At 36.8% G+C, this 20,632-nt stretch overlaps 1 protein-coding gene across 1 annotated transcript in view; it reads right to left on the bottom strand.

The window, feature by feature from the left end:
• The window catches only part of ALMS1 (ALMS1 centrosome and basal body associated protein), a 221,054-nt gene that overhangs the window by 18,362 nt on the left and 182,060 nt on the right, over positions 1-20,632 (bottom strand). The window contains exon 12 of the mRNA XM_031655501.1: positions 18,890-20,129. Within this exon, the coding sequence (XP_031511361.1) occupies positions 18,890-20,129 (1,240 nt within the window). The remainder of the gene's footprint in view (positions 1-18,889; positions 20,130-20,632) is intronic.

The following is a 20,632-nucleotide window of genomic DNA, read 5'->3' as shown; positions in this document are numbered from 1 at the left end:
ATATCCTCATGGGGTCAGATCCATCTAGCTTGTTAGATATTTTCACTTAGATGATCTGATCCAACTTCAAGTTTAATAAATAAAACTCCTTCATATTTCAGTCAGAATTAATTTCCTCTTCAGGTCTGTCCACTTTTATAAGGTGTCCATATGTTATTTCAGTTGTTTTGAATGGAAATTTCAAAAGAACCATGCCAATTATTTACCAATTCTAACTGATTGGAGTCTAGCTTAACAAAAGAACATTAGATTTTTCTAATAAATTCATTTATTGACATTACTTTATTTAAAAATCTTTATTGGCAACTAGCTACCATTTGCAAATAAATTTATACCTGTACACACAAAAATAAATTCCATGTAGATTAAAAGCTTAAGCTTAAATTAAAGCTTAAAGCTTTCATATCCCTCAAAAAGTATCAAAAGTAAAGCAGGATAATTTTTTAAAAACAAATCTTGAGGCTGGAAGATCTTTCTTAGCATGAACACAGAAATAAAGAAGTATATAACAATACTATTCCAGTATTAACACAATGTAATTAATGCTTAAAAATCAATAGGAAGCCAGGCACAGTGGCACATGCCTGTAGTCCCAGATACTCAGGAGGCTTAGGTGGGAAGACTGGTTGAGGCCAGGAGTTTGCGATCAGCCTGGGCAACACAGCAAGACCACATCTCTAAAAAAGAAAAAAAAGTGGCCAGGTGCGGTGGGTCATGCCTGTAATCCCAGCACTTTGGGAGGCCGTGGGTGGATCACAAGGTCAGGAGTTTCAGACCAGCCTGACCAACATGGTGAAACCCCGTCTCTACTAAAAATAGAAAAAAATTAGTCGGGCGTGGTGGCGCGCGCCTGTAATCCCAACTACTCAGGAGGCTGGGCAGGAGAATCGCTTGAACCTGGGATGCGCAGGTTGCAGTGAGCCAAGATCGTGCCACTGCACTCCAGCCTGGGTGACAGAGCAAGACATCTCAAAAAAAAAAAAAAAAAGTAACAAAATATAATTTAAAAAACAGTAACTACAGTGGTCTCCAAATATGTTTACAAAAATGAACAGGAAAAAGGCCTTCAGAGAAAAACAGGCAAAGGATACATAAAGGTAATTCTCAAAGTAAGAAATGTAAATGGCAAATTGGAAACCTAATAGAAATGCAATTTAAAGCACTGGCGAAATTAAAAATTATAGTCGTTAAGTTCAATTTTACTGTATTACAGTTACAGAATATGGGCTTACTTATAAAATTTCTGCTTTGAGAATGCATCAATATTTTGTCTAATATACAATTAATTTTGTAAATATTCCATGGGTATTTGGAACAACTGTGGATACTGTATTTTGACAATGAAGTTTTACCAGATATTTAAATCAAGTTTTAAAATATCGTTATAAAAATTTTCCATATATTTTCTTACTCATATGTACCCATCTGAAAAAAGCTCATTAAAGTATGTCACTCTGTGCTTTTGTCAATTCTATAATTATATTTGGATGAATGAACAAATGAATGTATTCTGGTTGAAAGCATTGTAAAGTATATAAAAAACTCTCTTCCCATGGAAATTAAAGAGATACTCTAGATGTTCAAGACAAGTATTATCTCATTAAAAAGAAAAAGAAAAAAAAAAAACCCTATCTTCCCATGGTACAGAAACTTGTTTTACTAGTGTTCTGATAAAATTAGAAATAACTAGCAGAGAAGCAGAAATGGAAATTTTCATGCACTGTAGGTAGGAATATGAAATGGAAAGCAATTCGGTACTAATGTAGGAAATTAAGTATACAAGTCTGTAAGCCAAGAATTCCACTTCTGGGTATATATGCTAAAGATAGTTTCAGACAGATGCATAAGAGGACATGGAAAAAGACAAGCACTGCCATGTTCTGTGGTGCTGGGGAGCTGACAGCAATGTGGGTGCCCTTCATAGAGAAGTTCATGGGTAAATGGGTAGCTGCACTCCATGGAGCATTTTGCAATTAGAAACTTGGATTAGATATACTTACAGCAATGTAGGCAGACTTTGAAAATACAAAACTTAGTGAACACAACAAAAATAATAGCATACCTTTTATATATGAAAGTTCATGCATACTTACAAAAGAAGTATTTTGTAAGAACTCGTGTAACCTGAATCATATTTATTTACATAAGACTGGTTTCCTATGGGGAGACAGAAATGAGTATGGGATATGGTGATAAAATTTTAAAAGAGGGGTCATGAACTGAGGAGTACATTTAACTCAACCCTTGGCACCGGAAGTTAAAAGAAAACTGTACTTTATGGCACAGAAACCATGTATACTAGTTCTCTAATCCTATTATTTCACTATACTTCTAGAAGAGTTCATTATAACTAGTTTGGGAGGCTCAAAATGGTCTTTTACACCCAAAATAGAAGTCAATGAGAAATCTGAGAATTCATCTTCTAAGCTTATAACTAACATTTTCTGTTTATCAGTCTGGCTAACCTTATTTTATTATTGTTAAACAAAAACAACTTTTATGGTTTCTTATTAGAACATACTTCTTGTAAAAAATAGATAAAAATATAAAAGAAAAAATCATAATTCATATTTTTATAATAATTTCAGTTTTTTGTTCTATGTATGACATATATTTTGCTCCAGTGATATTGATATGTATACATATATACACATATATGTATGTATATTTGGATTATAATATGTATACATAGTTTTATATCTTAACTCTTTCTCTGTAAACATATAAAAAAATTTACTCTTTGGATTTCAGGATGCTGCTTTTGAGTGTAATTTCTCTTCATATATAGGCATGTAAAGTCTGATATGAACTCCATTTTATAAAAATATATGAAACATTGATAAACATTTAGTTGGACGTAAAGCTCTCATTTTCTTTTCTCATGGAGGTCTCTGTTTGGTAGTTTGCTTGTGTTGTTTATTTCCCCACCTGCTGGAAACATGAGCTAATATAATTAAGGAGAGATCTAAAATACAGAGAAATTATTCACCATTTTCAGCTTTTTCTTCATAAAGAAAAACTGCTGAATGACCTTTTTTCTTCACTTTTTATACTGACAGTAGTAAACTATCCTTTCTCCCCCACCAGAAGACAACTAGACACCAAGAAACAGAACTGCAGAAGAGAGACAGGAAAGAAAAAGAGTGAAAACACACAGAAAGCACAGAGACAAACATAGCAATACCATAAGAGATAAGGGTGGGGGAGGAAAGAGTAATCAGAAGAAGAATAGAGACACACAACAGACACAGTGGGAACCAGAGAGAATGAGGGTGGGGCATGTGGGGCACGAGTGCAGGTGTGGGTGAGCAGAGGCAGACAGAACAGAGAAGCAGACAGAGTGCAAAGAGATCACAGAGAGAGAAGAGGGCCTGGACTGCAGAGATTGCAAGGGAGACAGCACAGGGCAGAAAGAAACACAGAAAGAGCAAGTCAATAGTTTTCTTCATATCCTTTCCTGGTTTTGGTATTAGGGTGATACTGGTTTCATAGAATCATTTAGGGAGGATTCCCTCTTTATCTTTTGGAATTCTTTCAGTAGGACTTGCACCAATTCTTCTTTGAATATCTGATAGAATTCAGCTGTGAATCCATCTGGTCCTGGACTTTTTTTTTTTGTTAGCAGTTTTTTAAATTACTGTTTCAGTCTCGCTACTTGTTATTCGTCTGTTCAGAGTTTCTATTTCTTCCTGATTTAATATAGGAGGGTTGTATATTTCCAGGAATTTATCCATCTCCTCTAGATTTTCTAGTTTGTATGTGTAAAGGTTTTCATAATAGCCTTGATGATCTTTTGTATTTCTATGGTATTGGTTGTAATATCTCCCATTTTGTTTCTAATTGAGCTTACTTGGATCTTCTCTATTCTTTTCTTGGTTAATCTCACTAATGGTCTATCAATTTTATTTATCTTTTCAAAGACCAACAGACCAATATCCCTGATGAACATAGATGCAAAAGTCCTCAACAAAATACTAGCTAACCGAGTCCAACAGCATATCGAAAAGATAATCCACCATGGGCAAATGGGTTTCATCCAGGGATGCAGGGATGGCTTAACATGCACAAGCCAATAAATGTGATACACCACACAAACAGAATTTAAAACAAAAATCACATGATTATCTCAAAAGACGCAGGAAAAGCATCTGACAAAATTCAGCATCCCTTTATAATTAAAACCCTCAGCAAAATCGGCATAGAAGGGACATACCTTCAGGTAATAAAAGCCATCTATGGCAAACCCACAGCCAAAATTACACTGAATGGTGAAAAGGTTAAAAGGATTTCCCCTGATAACTGGAACAAGACAAGAATGCCCACTTTCACCACTGCTATTCAACATTGTACTCAAAGTCCTAGCTAGAGCAATCAGACAAGAGAAAAAAATAAAGAGCACCCAAGCAGGAAAATAGGAAGTCAAACTGTCACTGTTTGCCGATGATATGACTGTATGCCCAGAAAATCCTAAAGACTCATACAAAAAGCTCCTAGATCTGATAAATGAATTCAGTAAAATTACAGGATACAACATCAATGTACACAAATCAGTAGCACTGCTATGCACCAATGAAGACCAAGCTGAGAAACAAATCAGGAACTCAATCCCTTTTACAACAACTGCAAAAAAAACAAAAAACAAAACAAAACAAAACTTAGGAATATACCTAACCAAGGAGGTGAAAGATCTCTACAAGGAAAATGAAAAAACACTGCTGAAAGAAATCACTGATGACACAAACAAATGGAAACCTATCCCATGCTCATGGATGGCAAAATTGATATTGTGAAAATGACCATATTGCCAAAAGCAATCTACATATTCAATGCAATTCCCATCAAAATACCATCATCATTCTTCACAGAACTAGAAAAACAATCCTAAAATTCATATGGAACCAAAAAACAGTGTAGAAAGCTGAAGTATGACTAAGCAAAAAGAACAAATCTGGGGGCCTCATTATTACCTGACTTCAAACTATACTATAAGGGTATAGTTAACAAAACAGCAAGGTACTGGTATAAAATAGGCATGAAGACCAATGGAACAGAATAGAGAACCCAGAAATAAAGCCAAATACTTACAGCCAGCTGATCTTTGACAAAGCAAACAAAAATATAAAGTGAGGAAAGGACACCCTATTCAACAAATGGTGCTGGGATAATTAGCAAGCCATATACAGAAGAATGAAACTGGATCCTCATCTCTCACCTTACAAAAAAATTAACTCAAGATGGATTAAAGACTTAAATCTAAGACCTGAAACCATAACAATTCTGTAAGATAACACTGGAAAAACTCTTGTAGACATTGGCTTAGGAAAAGAGTTCATGACAAGAATCCAAAAGCAAATGCAACAAAAAACAAAGATAAATAGATGGGACCTGCACATCAAAGGAAATAATCAGCAAACAACTCACAAAATGGGAGAAAATGCTTGCAAACTGCGCATCCAACAACAGACTAATACGCAGAATCTACAAGGAACTCAAACAAATCAGCAAGAAAAGAACAAACAATCCCATCAAAAAGTGGGCAAAGGACAACAGACAATTCTCAAAAGAAGGTATACAAATGGGCTAGGTTCAATGACTCATGTCTGTAATCCCAGCACTTTGGGAGGCTGAGGCGGGTGGATCACCTGAGGTCAGGAGTTCGAGATCAGCCTGGTCAATGTTGTGAAACCACTACTAAAATACAAAATACAAAAACAAAAAGTTAAATACTGAAAATACAAACAATTAGCTGGGCTGGTGGTAGGCACCTGTTATCCCAGCTACTCTAGAGGCTGAGGCAGGAGAATTGCTTGAACCTGGGATGCAGAGGTTGCAGTGAGCAGAGATTGTGCCACTGTACTCCAGCTAGGGCGACAAGAGCGAGACTCCGTCGGGGGGAAGGCAACAAGTATGTGAAAAAATGATCATCATTGGCCAGGTGTGGTGGCTTACGCCTGTAATCCCAGCATTTTGGGAGGCTGAGGCAGGCAGATCATGAGGTCAGGAGATCAAGACCATCCTGGCTAAGACAGTGAAACCCCATCTTTACTAAAAATACAAAAAAATTAGCTGGACGTGGTGGCACGTGCCTGTAATCCCAGCTACTTGGGAGGCTGAGGCAGGAGAATCGCTTGAACCTGGGAAGCAGAGGTTGTGGTGAGCCAAGACTGCACCACTGCACTCTAGCCTGGGTGACAGAGTGAGACTCCATCTCAAAAAAAAAAAAAAAGCAAGCTCATCATCATTAATTATAAGGGAAATGCAAGTTAAAACCACAATGAGATACCACATTACTCCTACAAGAACAGCCATAATTAAAAAAATAAAAATAAATAGATGTTGGCGTGGACATGGTGAAAAGGGAATACTGGTGAGGATGTAAACTAGTATAACCATTATGGAAAACAGTATGGAGATCCCTTAAAGAACTAAAAGTAGAACTACCATTTGATCCAGCAGTCCCACTACTGGGTATCTACTCAGAGGAAAATATGTTATTATATGAAAAAGATACTTGCACATGCATGTTTATAGCAGCATGATTCACAACTGCAAAAACATGGAAGCAGCCTAAATGCCTATCAACCAATGCAAAAAGAAAATGTGGCACATATACACCATGGAATACTACCCATCCATAAAAAGGAATAAAATAATGGCATTTGCAGCAACCTGGAGTTGGAGACCATTATTCTAAGCGAAGTAACTCAGGAATGGAAAACCAAATATCGTATGTTCTCATTTATAAGGGGGAGCTAAGTTATGAGGACATGAAGGAATAAGGATGATATAATGGATTTTGGGACTTGGTGGGGGAAGGGTGGAAGGCGGATGAGGAATAAAAGACTATACATTGGGTACAGTGTACACTGCTCAGGTGATGGGTGCACCAAAATCTCAGAAATCATCACTAAAGAACTTATCTATGTAACGAAAAACCACCTGTTTCCCCCAAACTATGGAAATGAAGAAACAAGCAAGCTTTATATATATACACACACATACACATATAAAACTAGGACCCTTATTAGGGAGAAAAAAAATCAGGGTTGCCTCTGCTAACACAAACATTAAATACTGGCACCCAGAAAAGAGGAGCAAAATTAACAGAGTTTTGAATTAAGAACTGTTAATCAAAACTTTTATATCCAACCCAGTTGTTCTGGTACATAAAGGTAACAGTCTCAAATTTGCAAGAACATAAAAGATGATCACTCCTGAACATGTAACATTCCAGTCAAGCAACAGATTGAAATTAGCAAACTCATAAATAGGTATGTGAAAAGATTCCTGGTTAAATACTGACCCTATATTTAAATACAACTAATATAAAATAACTCATGATCTTATAAAATGGAAGTAAAATATTCTAATTCTTGAAAGAGAAGCTAGTCAATGTAGTAATACTACTACTATAAATGAGCTGATACAAAATTCACAAAATATAACCACTATTGGTTAGTTGGGGAAAATTATGTGGGGGATAGATGGGAAGAAGTAAAATCAGTTTCTTAATGTTTCATATGATAGAGCCAATAGATAGTTTCATATCTGATAGTGATAGATTGAGAAAGTGGTTAAAGCATATTAGTTAATTAGATTACATAGTTGCTAAGTTAACAAAAAACCGACTTGAAGAAACATGTATTACATAGCAATCAACAAAAAAGATTGGAAATAGCAAGAAATCATTAAAAATGATAAGAAATCCTGAATAGCCAAAACAATTTTGAAAGACAAGAACAATGTTGGGGGATTCACACTTCCTGATTTGAAAACATATCACCAGAGGAACAGAAATCAAAATAGTGTGATATTATCATAAAGACAAACAAGTAGACCAATGAAATAAGAAAACATGCCCAGAAATAAACTCTCACGTATATGTTCAAATGATTTTTGACGAGGGTGCCAAGACCACTCAGTGGGAAAAGGGTAGTTTTTCAACAAACGATGCTTGGATAACTGGATATCCACATGCAAAAGAATGAAACTGGACCCTTATCTTACACCATGTACAAAAATTAACTCAAAATGGGTTAAAGACCTAAATGGAAGACCTAAACCTATATAACTCTTAGAGAAAAAGCTTCATGACATTCAATGTGGCAATAATTTTTTGAATATTACACCAAAATCACAGGTAACAAAAGCAAAAATAGACAAATGGGATCACGCTAAACTTAAAAACTTGTACGTCAGGGGACACAATCAACACAGTGAAAGACAACCTATTTTTTTTTTTTTTTTTGAGACGGAGTCTGGCTTTGTCACCCAGGCTGGAGTGCAGTGGCCAGATCTCAGTTCACTGCAAGCTCCGCCTCCCGGGTTCCCGCCATTCTCCTGCCTCAGCCTCCAGAGTACCTGGGACTACAGGCGCCCGTCACCTCGCCCGGCTAGTTTTTTTTGTATTTTTAGTAGAGACGGGGTTTCACCGTGTTAGCCAGGATGGTCTCGATCTCCTGACCTCGTGATCCGCCCGTCTCGGCCTCCCAAAGTGCTGGGATTACAGGCTTGAGCCACCGCGCCCGGCCTAAGACAACCTATTGAATGGGAGAAAATATTTGCAAATCACGTATCTGGGAAGGGGTTAACATACACAAAATATAAAGCAGTCGTAACAACAAAAAAAATCAAATAACCTAACTACAAAATGGGCAGGCCAGGTGTGGTGATTCATGCTTATAATCCCAGCACTTTGGGAGGCCAATGGGGAAAGACTGCTTGAGCCCAGGAGTTCAAGACCAGCCTGGACAAAACAGTGAGACTCCGCCTTTAAAATAATAATAATAATAAATAAATAAAAAAGAAAAAATGGACTTGAATAGACATTTCTCTAAAGATGACATACAAATGACCAAAAAGCATGTAAAAAAATGCTCAGTATCACTAAGCATAAGAGCAATGCAAATCAAAACAATATCACCTCACACCCATGAGGATGGCTAGTATAAAAAAAAAACAAGTGTTGGTAAGGATGTCAAGAAATTAGAACCCTTGTACACTGTTCGTGGCATTGCAAAATGGCACAACACCTATGGAAAACAGTGTTGAGGCTCCACAAAAAGTTAAAAATAGAACTACTGTATGATCTGGAAATCCTTCTTCTGGGTATATATCCAGATGAAATGAAAGCAAGGTCTTAAAAAGACACTTATGTACCCATGTTCACAGCAACACTATTTACCATAGCTAAAAGGTGGAAATAACGCAAACGTCCATCAACGAATAATGGATAAACAAAATGTGGTATATGTAAACAGTAGAATATTATACAGACTTAAAAGGGAAGGAAATCCTGTAACATGCTACAACATGGATGAATCTTTAAGCTCTTATGCTAAGTGAAATAAGTCAGTCACAAAAAGACAACTCTGTATGTTTACACTCCTATGAGGTGTCTAAGGTAGCCAAATTCATAGAGAGGAGGCAGAATAGTGATTACCAGGAGCTGGGGGAGGGGGACAAAGGCAGTTGTTGTTCAATGGGTATAGAGTTTCAAGTTTGCAATATGAAAAAGTTCTGGAGATCGGTTTCAACACTGTGTGAATACATTTAACATTACTGACTTGTACACTTAAGAATAGTTAAGAAGGGAATTTTTTGGTATGTGTTTCTTACCACACACAAGAAATTCACCCATCTCCTTGCTTTGAAATGAAATTTAGTTGAACAAACCTTTATTTAATAAACATATCAGAATGAAAAACAAAAGCCAAAATAATAAAATTTAAACCAAACATATTTACAACAATAAACTTAAATGGAATAAATTTGTTTCAAAAGAAAGACCTTCAGATTGGGTGGGAAAAAAGTTAAATTCAGATGTTACTAACACTTGAGTAAAGTGACTCAAAAAGTCTAAAAGGATGGGCAAAGAGCAATAGTGCAAATGCAAATTTAAAAATAAAACTGTACCGGATGAAGTAAAATCAAAGGCAAAGATATTAAAAACGGAACACAGGCCGGGCACAGTGGCTTATGCCTGTAATCCCAGCATTTCGGGAAGTCGAGGCGGACAGATCACGAGGTCAGGAGATCAAGACCATCCTGACAAACATGGTGAAACCCTATCTCTACTACAATACAAAAAATTAGCCAAGCGTGGTGGTGCATGCCTGTAGTCCCAGCTACTCAGGAGGCGGAGGCAGAAGAATCGCTTGAAGAATTGCTTGAACCCAGGAGGCAGAGGTTGCAGTGAGCTGAGATTGTGCCACTGCACTCCAGCCTGGGCAATAGAGACTATGTCTCAAAAAAAAAAAAAAAAAAAAGAACGCCCATCACATATCCTTATATTGATGTCACTCTAGTTATTATGATGGTCAGAGGGACACGCAACTCTACTTGGGAATGACAAGCAAAAATGGTGGAGTAGAGACCTCCAAGGGAGCCAGTGCCTTCTCTAGAAACACCAGAAAATAGGGAAAACTGTCAAAACCAACCTCATTTGAACTTTGGAAGATAGTCAAAGGTTTATAGTAACCAAGTGTTTGCTAAACCAGGAGAAAGGCCATCAGCACAAGGTAGAAGAACTTTGTAGCATTTTCACTTAGCCTTCTGCTATCGCCTTACCCAGCATGGTGGTCTTAAAGATGGCAGCCCTTGGTCCTGCTGTAGGTACCTTCTCCCAAAGAGAGCGCGGAGTAGTACCTTGTTCCCAAAGAATTGTGTTTGTTTTGACATGTCTGAGTATTCACTGTGGACTGACAGAAGGGACCTGCCTTAGTTTCACCTAACATAACTCTCTTAGAGTGAAAAAGTAGTTTTATAGAGAAAGAATCTTCCTTGAAAATATTGAAAACCAAATGAACAAGGCACTACTGCCTGGAGCAAAAATTAACAGTTTGAGGGAAACAACAGACACACTAAAAGCAGGGAAGAAACACTGGGAATCTTTGGGGCATAAGGGCTTGGAAAATTTCCCATGTACACTAGGGAAACTAGAAAGTGCATGCACAGAGCAAGATGCATGTTCAGAAAAGACCTGAGAAGACCAGACGCTTCCACCACTGGTTGACCTTTAGGCTCAGTACAAGTAGGAAGCAAGGCTAAGGCAGAGGTGTGAATGGCCTGGCTAAGCACTGAAAGAGTGTCCGAATGCAGAAACTCTGCAAAGACTTGGGGAATTTTCTTTTTTCTTTGGCTTTTTTTGGCCCCAGGAATTTAAGAAAATCTCTATCAAACAAGTAGCTAGCTACTGAGCTAAAGGAACAGAAATATCACACACCAATAAAGAGTATAGTCGTTACAAACATAATTTAGAAAAGTCACTAAATAAACCAACAACTTTAACTTACAACAAGCAGTAACTACAAACCCCAGAGAAGGGGAGGAAAATCTGATGTCCAGAATTATCACGTCATATTCAAAATGTCAAAATTTTAACAAAACATTATGAAGCATGAAAAGAAACAAGAAAGTATGGCCCATTCATGGGTTAGAGGAGACAAATAAATAGAAATTGTCCCTTAGGAAGAACACACAGTAGACTTACTAGGCAAAAGCTTTAAATCAACTGTTTTAAATATGCTCAAAGAGCTAAAGGAAACCATGGATAAAGAACTAAAGGAAATGAAGAGAACAATGTCTCAACAAAGAGAGTATCAATGAAGACAAAGAGGAATCGAATAGAAAATATGAAGCTGAAAAGTACAAGAGCTAAAATGAAAAATTCACTAGAGCAGTTCAATACCAGATTTGATCACACAGATGAAAGATCAGCGAACTTGGAGATAGGTGAAATGAAATTACATACTCTGAGGGACAAGAGAAAACAGAATGAGATAAGTGTGGTGGTGCATGCCTTGTAGTCCCAGCCACTCAGGAAGCTGAGGCAGAAAGATTTGTTGACCCCACAGTTCAAGGCTGCAGTGAGCTATGATTACATCACTGTACTCTAGTCTGGGAGATAGGCGAAACTCTACTCTAAAAAAATAGAAAGAAAACAGAATGAAGAAAAATGAACAGAGCTTAAAAGACTTGTAGAACACCATCAAACTTAGCAACATATGCACATTAGGAATCCCAAAAGAGGAGAGAAAGAAAGGGGCAGAAGGAATATTTGGAGAAATAATGGTTGGAAACTCCTCCAACTTGATAAGGGGAAAACATGAATCTAAAGTCTAAGTAGCTCAATGAACTCTTAGTAGGATAAACTGAAAGACAGCCACACTGAGCCATGTTATAATCAAAATGTCAAAGCCAAAGACAGAGAATCGTGAAAGCAGTAAGGGTAAGGGCGAGCACAGAAGGGATCCTTGGTAAGATTAATTGCTAATTTCTCACCAGAAACCATGGAGGCCAATAGGCAGTGAAACGACATATTTGAAATGATGAAAGACAAAAAGTGTAAGACAAGAAATCTATCTCCAGCAAAACTTTAAGAATAAAGGAGACTTTGGGAGGCCGAGGTGGGTGGATCACCTGAGGTCAGGAGTTCAAGACCAGCCTGGCCAAAATGGTGAAACCACATCTCTACTAAAATACAAAAATTAGCTGGGTGTGGTGGTGGGCGCCTGTAATCCCAGCTACTCAGGAGGCTGAGGCAGAATAATCACTCGAACCCGGGAGGTGGAGGTTGCAGTGAGCCAAGACTGTGCCACTGTACTCCAGCTTGGGTGACAGAGTGAGACTCTATCTTAAAAAGATTAAAAAAAAAAAAAAAGGCCTGGTACAGTGGCTCATACCTGTAATCCCAGCACTTTGGGAAGTCAAGGCAGGTGGGTCACCTGAGGTCAGGAGTTCAAGACCAGCCTGGCCAACATGGTGAAACCCTGTCTCTACTAAAAATATAAAAATTACCCAGGCATGGTGGTGGGCGCCTGTAATCTCAGCTACTTGGGAGGTTGAGGCAGGAGAACTGTTGGAACCCGGGAGGTGGAGGATGCAGTGAGCTGAGATCGTACCATTGCACTCCATCCCAGGCCGACAACAGCGAGACTCCGTCAAAAAAAAAAAAAAAAAAAAAAAAAAAAAAAGAAGAGAAATTAAAGACATTCCCAGATAAACAAAAGTAAATTTGTTACCAGTAGACCTTCCCTATAAGGAATGATAGAGTCCACTCCAAGGTGAAATGAAAGGACACTTGACAATACCTTGAAGTTATACATAGAAATAAGGCTTAAGGCATATACATGGAAATAAGGCATAAGAAATAAGGGTAAGGCAATTACACAGGTAAAAATAAAGTCCTTATTATACTTCTGGTTTGTAACTCTTCCCTTTTTCCTTGTCTGATTTAAAAAACGAATGCATAAAATAATTATAAATCTATTTTTGTGGGGACAAAATGAAGATGTAATCTGCGACTATAACAATTAAAGAGGAAGGGATGGAGATGTCTACCCACAGTTTTTGTATATTATTAAAGTTAAGGGGAAGAATAGAGATGTATTAACAACAGTGTTTGTATATTATTGAAGCTAAGTTGGTTTTATTTCATATTAGGTTGTTATATGTTTAAGGTATTACTTGTAATTAAATGTAACCAGTAAGAAAATAACTATGAATTGTTAAAAAAAAAAAAAAATGAAAAGGGACTAAAACTGGTACACTACAAAAAATCAGTTAGATACAAAGAATGCAGCAGAAATGAAAAACAAAAAAGATATGACATAAAGAAAACAAACAACAACATGGGAAAAGTAAGTCCTTTCTTATGAAATTAAATGTAAATGGATTATACTCACCAATTAAAAGGCAGAGAGGGCAGAATAGATTATAAAAAATGATGATCTATGTTATGTCTAAAAGAGACTTGCTTTACATCCAAAGACACAAAAAGTTAGAAATTAAAAGGATAAAAATGGTATTCTACGCAAATAGTTACCCAAAAGAGAGCTGGGGTAGTTATCCTAATATCAGACAAAACAGACTTTACATTAAAAATTGTTACAAGACACAAAAATAGGATTTTGTACTGATAAAACAATTAATCCATGAAGAGGATATAACAATTATGAACATATACACATCTGACAACAGAGCCCTAAAACACATGAAGCAAAAAAATGACAGATTTCAATGGAGAAATAGATAGTTCCACAGTAACAGCTGGAGACTTCAATACTCCACTTCTGATAGCCATAGAAAAACTGGACAAAAGACTGATAAGGAAATGGAGGACTTGAACAACAAAACCAGCTAGACCTAACACAATAGAGAACACTCCAAACAGCAACAGAATACACATTCTTCTTAAATGCACATAAAATTCTCAAGGACAGATCATATGCAAGGTCATAAATGAAGGATTGAAATAATACAAAGTATATTCTCTGGTCACAATGGAGTAAAACCAGAAATCAATAACAAGGAAAGGTGGGGAATTCACAGGTAGAAATTAAACAACACTGTCCTAAACACCCAATGGTCAAAAAAGAAACCAGCAAACACTTTGAATGAAAAAGAAGACAAAACATGCCAAAACTTAACAGCATGCAATGAAGGCAGAGCTTATCTACAAAAGCAAGGCTCAAAGAGACATTTATAGCTACAAATGCCTACATTAAAGAATAATCCCAAATGAATAACCTAACTTTGAATCATAAGAAATGAGAAAAAAAAAAAACAAAACTCCAAAGCAAGCAGAAGTAATAATGTAGATTCAATGGAGATAACATGAACTACAAAAACCGACTCAAGAGGAAACAAAATCTAGACTTATAAGAAGACATTGAATCAGTAATGAAAAAAAAATTTCCCCAAATAAAAACACACGATCAGATGGCTTTACTGGTGAATTCTACCAAACATTTAAAGAATTAACATCAATCATTAACATTAATCCTTCTCAAACTCATTATCCAAAAACAAGGGGTGGGAAAACTTCCTTATTCTATAAGGCCAGTAGTACCCTGATACTAAAGGCAGTAAAGACATCACAAAAAAACTGTAGACCAATATTCCCTGTGAATACAGACGTAAAAAGTCCTCTTCAAATTCTAATAAACAATCCTGCAGCATATGAACAGAATTTTATGATCAAGTGGTATTTATCTCAGGAATGTAAAGTTGGTTCAAAATATGATTATCAATAAATATATACCATATTAACAGATTAAAAGAAAAAAACAGGCCAGGCATGATGGCTCACTCCTGTAATCCCAGCACTTTGGGAGACCGAGAGGGGTGGATCACCTGAGGTCAGGGGTTCGAGACCAGCCTGGCCAACATGGTAAAACCCTGTCTCTACTAAAAATCCAAAAAATAGCTGGGTGTGGTGGCAGGCACCTGTAATCCCAGCTACTTGGGAGGCTGAAGCAGGAGAATCAGTTGAATCCAGAAGGTAGAGGTTGCAGTGAGCTGAGATCACGTCATTGCACTCCAGCCTGGGCAACAAGAGCCAAACTCTGTCTCAAAAAAAAGGAAAGAAAAAAGAAAAAAAATAGTAATCTCAATAGATGTTGAAGAATTTGGCAAATACCAAAATGCTTTCATGACAAAAATACTCATCAAAATAGAAAAAGAAGGGAATTTCCTCAACATGAAATCCTCAGATCCTTAAAAATCCAAAAGAAAATAGTTAATAAATTCAGCAAAGCTGCAAGATACAAGTATGTAAAAATTATTTATGTACCTATACATTAGCAATGAATAATCCAAACATGAAATTAAGAAAGAGGACTGCACATATGATAGTATTAAAAACAATAAAATATTTACTAAAAATTCATGAAATCTCAAGGGACACCGAAGAGCCAAAATGATTTTGAAAAAAGAACTAAGTTACAGGTTTCACACTACCTGCTTTCAAAACTCATTATAAAGATACAGTAAATCAAAACAGTGCAGTATTGGCATAAAGAGAGACATATAGACTAACATAATAGAGAGCACAGATAAAAACCCTCACATATATGGCTAAACGATTTTTGGCAAGAGTGCCAAGAACATTCACTGGGGAAAAAACAAAGTCTTTTCAACAAATGGTGTTGAGAAAATGGGATAGTCACATGCAAAAGAATGAAGGTGGACCCTTATCTTACACCATACACAAAAATTAACTCAAAATGGATCAAAGATCTAAAAGTAAAAGTTAAAATTATTAAACTCTTAAGAAGAAAACTTTCATGACACTGGATTTGGCAAATATTTCTAAGATATGACATCGAAAGCACAAGAAACAAACAAACAAACAAAAAAATAGCTACACTGGACTACAACAAAATTTAAAACTTCTGTATGTCAGAAGACACAGTCAGCAGAATGACTGTTGTAAAAGAGGCAACCTACAAAATGGGAGAAAATATTTGCAGATCATGTATCTAATAAGAGATCAATATCCAGAATATATAGAAAATCCCTACAACTCAAAAACTAAAAAATCAAACAGCCAGATTTAAAATGGCCAAATGACTTGAAAACACATTTTTCAAAAGAAGATATACAAATGGTTAAATAAGCACATAAAAAGATGTGCAACATGAATAACCACTAGGGAAATGCAAATCAAAACCACAATGATACTAACTCACACCCAATAGGATGGCTAGCTTATATATTAAAAAATAGAAAATAAGTGTTGGCAAGGATGCAATAAAGTTGAAACCCTTGTGAACTGCTGGTGCAAATATAAACTAAAGCAGTAACTGTGGAAAAAAGTAGGAAGGTTGGAGGAACCCTTATACACTGCTGACGGGAATGCAAAATGGTGCAGGTACTATGAAATAGTCTGGCAGTTCCTCAATAAGCTAATCACAGAATTACCATACGGCCCAGCATTTCCATTCCTAGATATATACCCAAAAGAACTGCAGACAGGTGTACACAAATGTTCTATATCAGTTCTATTCACAATAACCAAAAAGTGGAAACAACCCAAATCAATGAATGAATGGATAAACAAAATGTGGTATATACATGCAATGGAGTAATACTCAGCTATAAAAAGCAACGAAGTATTGATACATGTTATGCCATGGATGAATATTCAAAACATTAAGTCTAAGAGAGAGAAACCTGATACCAAGGTCATATATTAAATGATTCCATTTATATGAAACAACCAGAATAGGAAAATCCTCAGAGACAGAAAATAGATTACTGGTTGCCAGGGGCTGGTGAGAAGAGGGAACAGAGAGTCACTGCTTAATGGGTACAGGGTTTCCACTGGGTTAATAAAAAATTTCTGGAAACAGATAGTGGTGATGGTTGTAAAACACTGTGAATATACTCAATGCCACAGAATCGTATACTTGAAAATGATCAAAACTGTAAACTTTATGTCATGTGTATTTTACTACACACACACAAACCCTCTCCTGGATCCATTTCTCTGTCTCCCCTATGGAACAAAAGCCTTACTCTGTGTCATTCCCAATTCTTCACTTACTTTTAAAAAAGCATATTCTACTGTTTATATACGTAAACACTACCTTTTCTCAATGATGAGAAATAATATTTATAATAAATTGTCTGAACATCTCATGCCTCCCTTCCTCTAGACCAGTGGTCTCCAATTTCTTTTGATCATGTAATCCTACTGACAAAATGTTTTCTTAGCACAAATTGCCAAAATAGGTATTTATTTATATGTCACTACTGTGCTTATAAAATATACACAAAAATATAAAGTTTAAAAAGTTGAGAAAGATGAATATAAATTCAAATATTTTTCATTCCATACTCCACTGAACTGTTTTGCAAGCATCCTTCTTTGGAGAGCACATCTATCAATACTTGAAATTTTCCTCTTGGGTTAAAGCAATGGCCTACGCCGGGCGCGGTGGCTCAAGCCTGTAATCCCAGCACTTTGGGAGGCCGAGACGGGCGGATCACAAGGTCAGGAGATCGAGACCATCCTGGCTGACACGGTGAAACCCCGTCTCTACTAAAAAATACAAAAACTTAGCCGGGCGAGGTGGCGGGCGCCTGTAGTCCCAGCTACTCGGGAGGCTGAGGCAGGAGAATGGCGTAAACCCGGGAGGCGGAGCTTGCAGTGAGCTGAGATCCGGCCACTGCACTCCAGCCTGGGCGACAGAGCGAGACTCCGTCTCAAAAAAAAAAAAAAAAAAGCAATGGCCTACATTTATTTACCCCTTGAGATCTCCCTTATTAACACCCTAAACTAAGGAATGCGATAATGGTCTTACAGGAGGATACTCTTTGTTGCACTGTGGTGCCTTCTTTAAGAAGACAGATAGGATAAATTTATCTAAGGCCTCTGTATCAGAAATATCTGTAATGTTTCTAAAATTTTTGTTCTCTTTTTATTTTAAAAAATGAATGTAACCGATCACAAAATTCTAGCAACACTAAGTGCTAGAAAACATAAAGCCAAATTTGTAGCTCTTTTCTAGCGACCACATTCACAAGGCTTATTTATCTTCCTTCTGGCTTTGATTTGTCTTTCCATTATTCACATTTCCTTATTTACTCATTTTTAAAAAATCATATTGTAGCTTAACCCAGCTTCAATTTTTTAAATCAACTCAATTCTTCGATTACAAAAAAAAAAAAAAAAAACCAATCTGTATTATTTATGTGTTTGTCTGTGTGTGTTTAAAAGAACCTCAAATATATTTCTTGAAAGACAGAGAGGAATGAATTAAAAAAAAAAAAACCCAAATAAACATAAACCCAGCAATATTGTTCAGGATAGAGATCATTCTAACCTCAAAGCTCCCCCATTTCAGGGGTAAAGTTTACAGATTCTGAAGGATCTAGTAGCAAAGCCCTTCATTCAAAAGGTAATTCGTAAATGAATGTTGATGAAAATAATGACAACTCACAATAGCACTGTACTACACTTTCTCACTCTTTTCCAGTTGGTAAGAAATGGTATAGAGAGGAAAGGGCAAATGGCTTGTTTTTTTCACCTGTGTGCAAAGCTTAACTAGAAAGTCCATGAAGAGGGCAGTCACATTGCCAGATGGAATTTGTAGCCATGTACCTGGATGCGTCTCCTTCTGGTGTGCTCAGAAGTCACTAGGGGATGACCTGTATTCAATACTTTCTTGCTGTGTTTGCTCCGCTTCTCAAGGTATCTCCTCTGTTGGTTGGTGATGCTGCTATATAATTTAATTCGTCTGGGTGACAAGCATACTCTTTCATGGCCAAAAGCTTGAATCAACCGGGCAGTGTCAATAGTGGAAACAGAGCTACTCCTTTCGTGCAGAGCCACTTCTCTATCTGTTTGGGTCAATATATCTGATTCGACAGTAGAAGTGGTGCTGGAAAGGATGTTGGTGGCAGTATCTGTGAGCAGCTCACTCTCCTCTGAGGGCCGACAATCCGAAGAAGTGTTGCTTATATAATTAAAACCTGGCTGTTTACTCAGAATATATTTATCAAATTTAATCTGTTCAATTTTAATTTGATTAGACCTCCCAGCTCCATGATGAGAAAGCACCTTGGTTTTTTTAAGCTCTCCTGTGTTTTTATGGCTTTTCTCTAGGCTTTTAAACCGCTTCTTTTTCTGCAGCTTGTTTCTCTGCTGTTGTCTACCACTCCATTCCTTCACACCTCGTTCCCCTCTGCTATCATCATGTGTACTTTCTGAGACCTGGAGGGAATGCGTGATTGGATTCTGAAGAATTTTAGCCAAACGATCAAGTCGGTCCACCAAGGATAGTTCTTTCCTGTCACCCAACTCGGGCTGTCTCTGTTGCCTCTGTCGCTCCCGATACTTGTTCCACAGTTCATTCAAACTCACAGTGTGTTGAGTTGTTTGCTCTGGGGTGACCTTCTGATCCCTTTTTGGATCATTAATTTGTCCACTATATTCTGGATAATCTCTAGCTTGACTTTTAGTAGTATCTGTCACCTCTTTGTTTCCCAAATTCACATTGATGCTGAGGCTCTTTATTCTGGTATAATCTGTCTTAGTCTTGTCCATGTTTTGATAAGGAAGAGGAAGATAAATGTGTTCTCTCTGTTTGTCTGGATGATGCTGAAAGAAATCTTTCCAAGAATGTCTCATGAAAACACTCCTTCCCAAAGATTCATGGCAAATATCTTGATCACTTGGTAGGTGTACGGGATGATGAATGTAAAACTTCGCCGACCTGAAGACAGAATGGGTAGTATTTTCAAATTCTGAATGACATTCAGACTCTGAAAAAGATAAAAAAAAAAGATTTTGAAAGAACTTAAAAATATTAGCATTCTGTTTAGAAATACTATTCACAATTCTTTAGATATATAACAAAGACTAAAGGGAAGAACGGTTTATATAAGGTATCAGAAAATTCAGTGCCTGCACAAAAGACTCATGCCTTGTTCTTAGCAGCCTCGCTGGTACAGTAAAAGTTTAAGAGACATGAATTTTGGCCTGGGCTCTGCCACTGACCAGCTATGTGACCTTGAGGAAGGCACTTCAGTTCTCCAGATCATAAAAGCAACTGCTATATGTATTTATCACCTGTTCTGTGTAGGGTGTTATGATGTATGCTCTGTATCTGTTTTTTAAATTAATCCTGCTATTAAACCTGAGAGATAGATATTGGTAATCCCATATTCAGCTAAGAAACCTGACACTTCATTTTCATAATCAGTAATTAAATGGATAATTTTTTTAAAAAACCCTTTTTACATGTTTTACAGCCTTTTGAAATTCCTTTTCTGTGGACCATCTTGACTTTTTTCCAAATTTTTTTTATTGTGGTAAAAAACACATAAAATTTACCACTCTCCA

Source organism: Papio anubis, chromosome 14 (genome assembly GCF_008728515.1).
Source record: "Papio anubis isolate 15944 chromosome 14, Panubis1.0, whole genome shotgun sequence".
NCBI classification, from domain to species: Eukaryota; Metazoa; Chordata; class Mammalia; order Primates; family Cercopithecidae; genus Papio; species Papio anubis.
The sequence above is the reverse complement of the archived record's forward strand: the minus strand, read 5'-3'. Positions and strand labels throughout refer to the sequence as shown.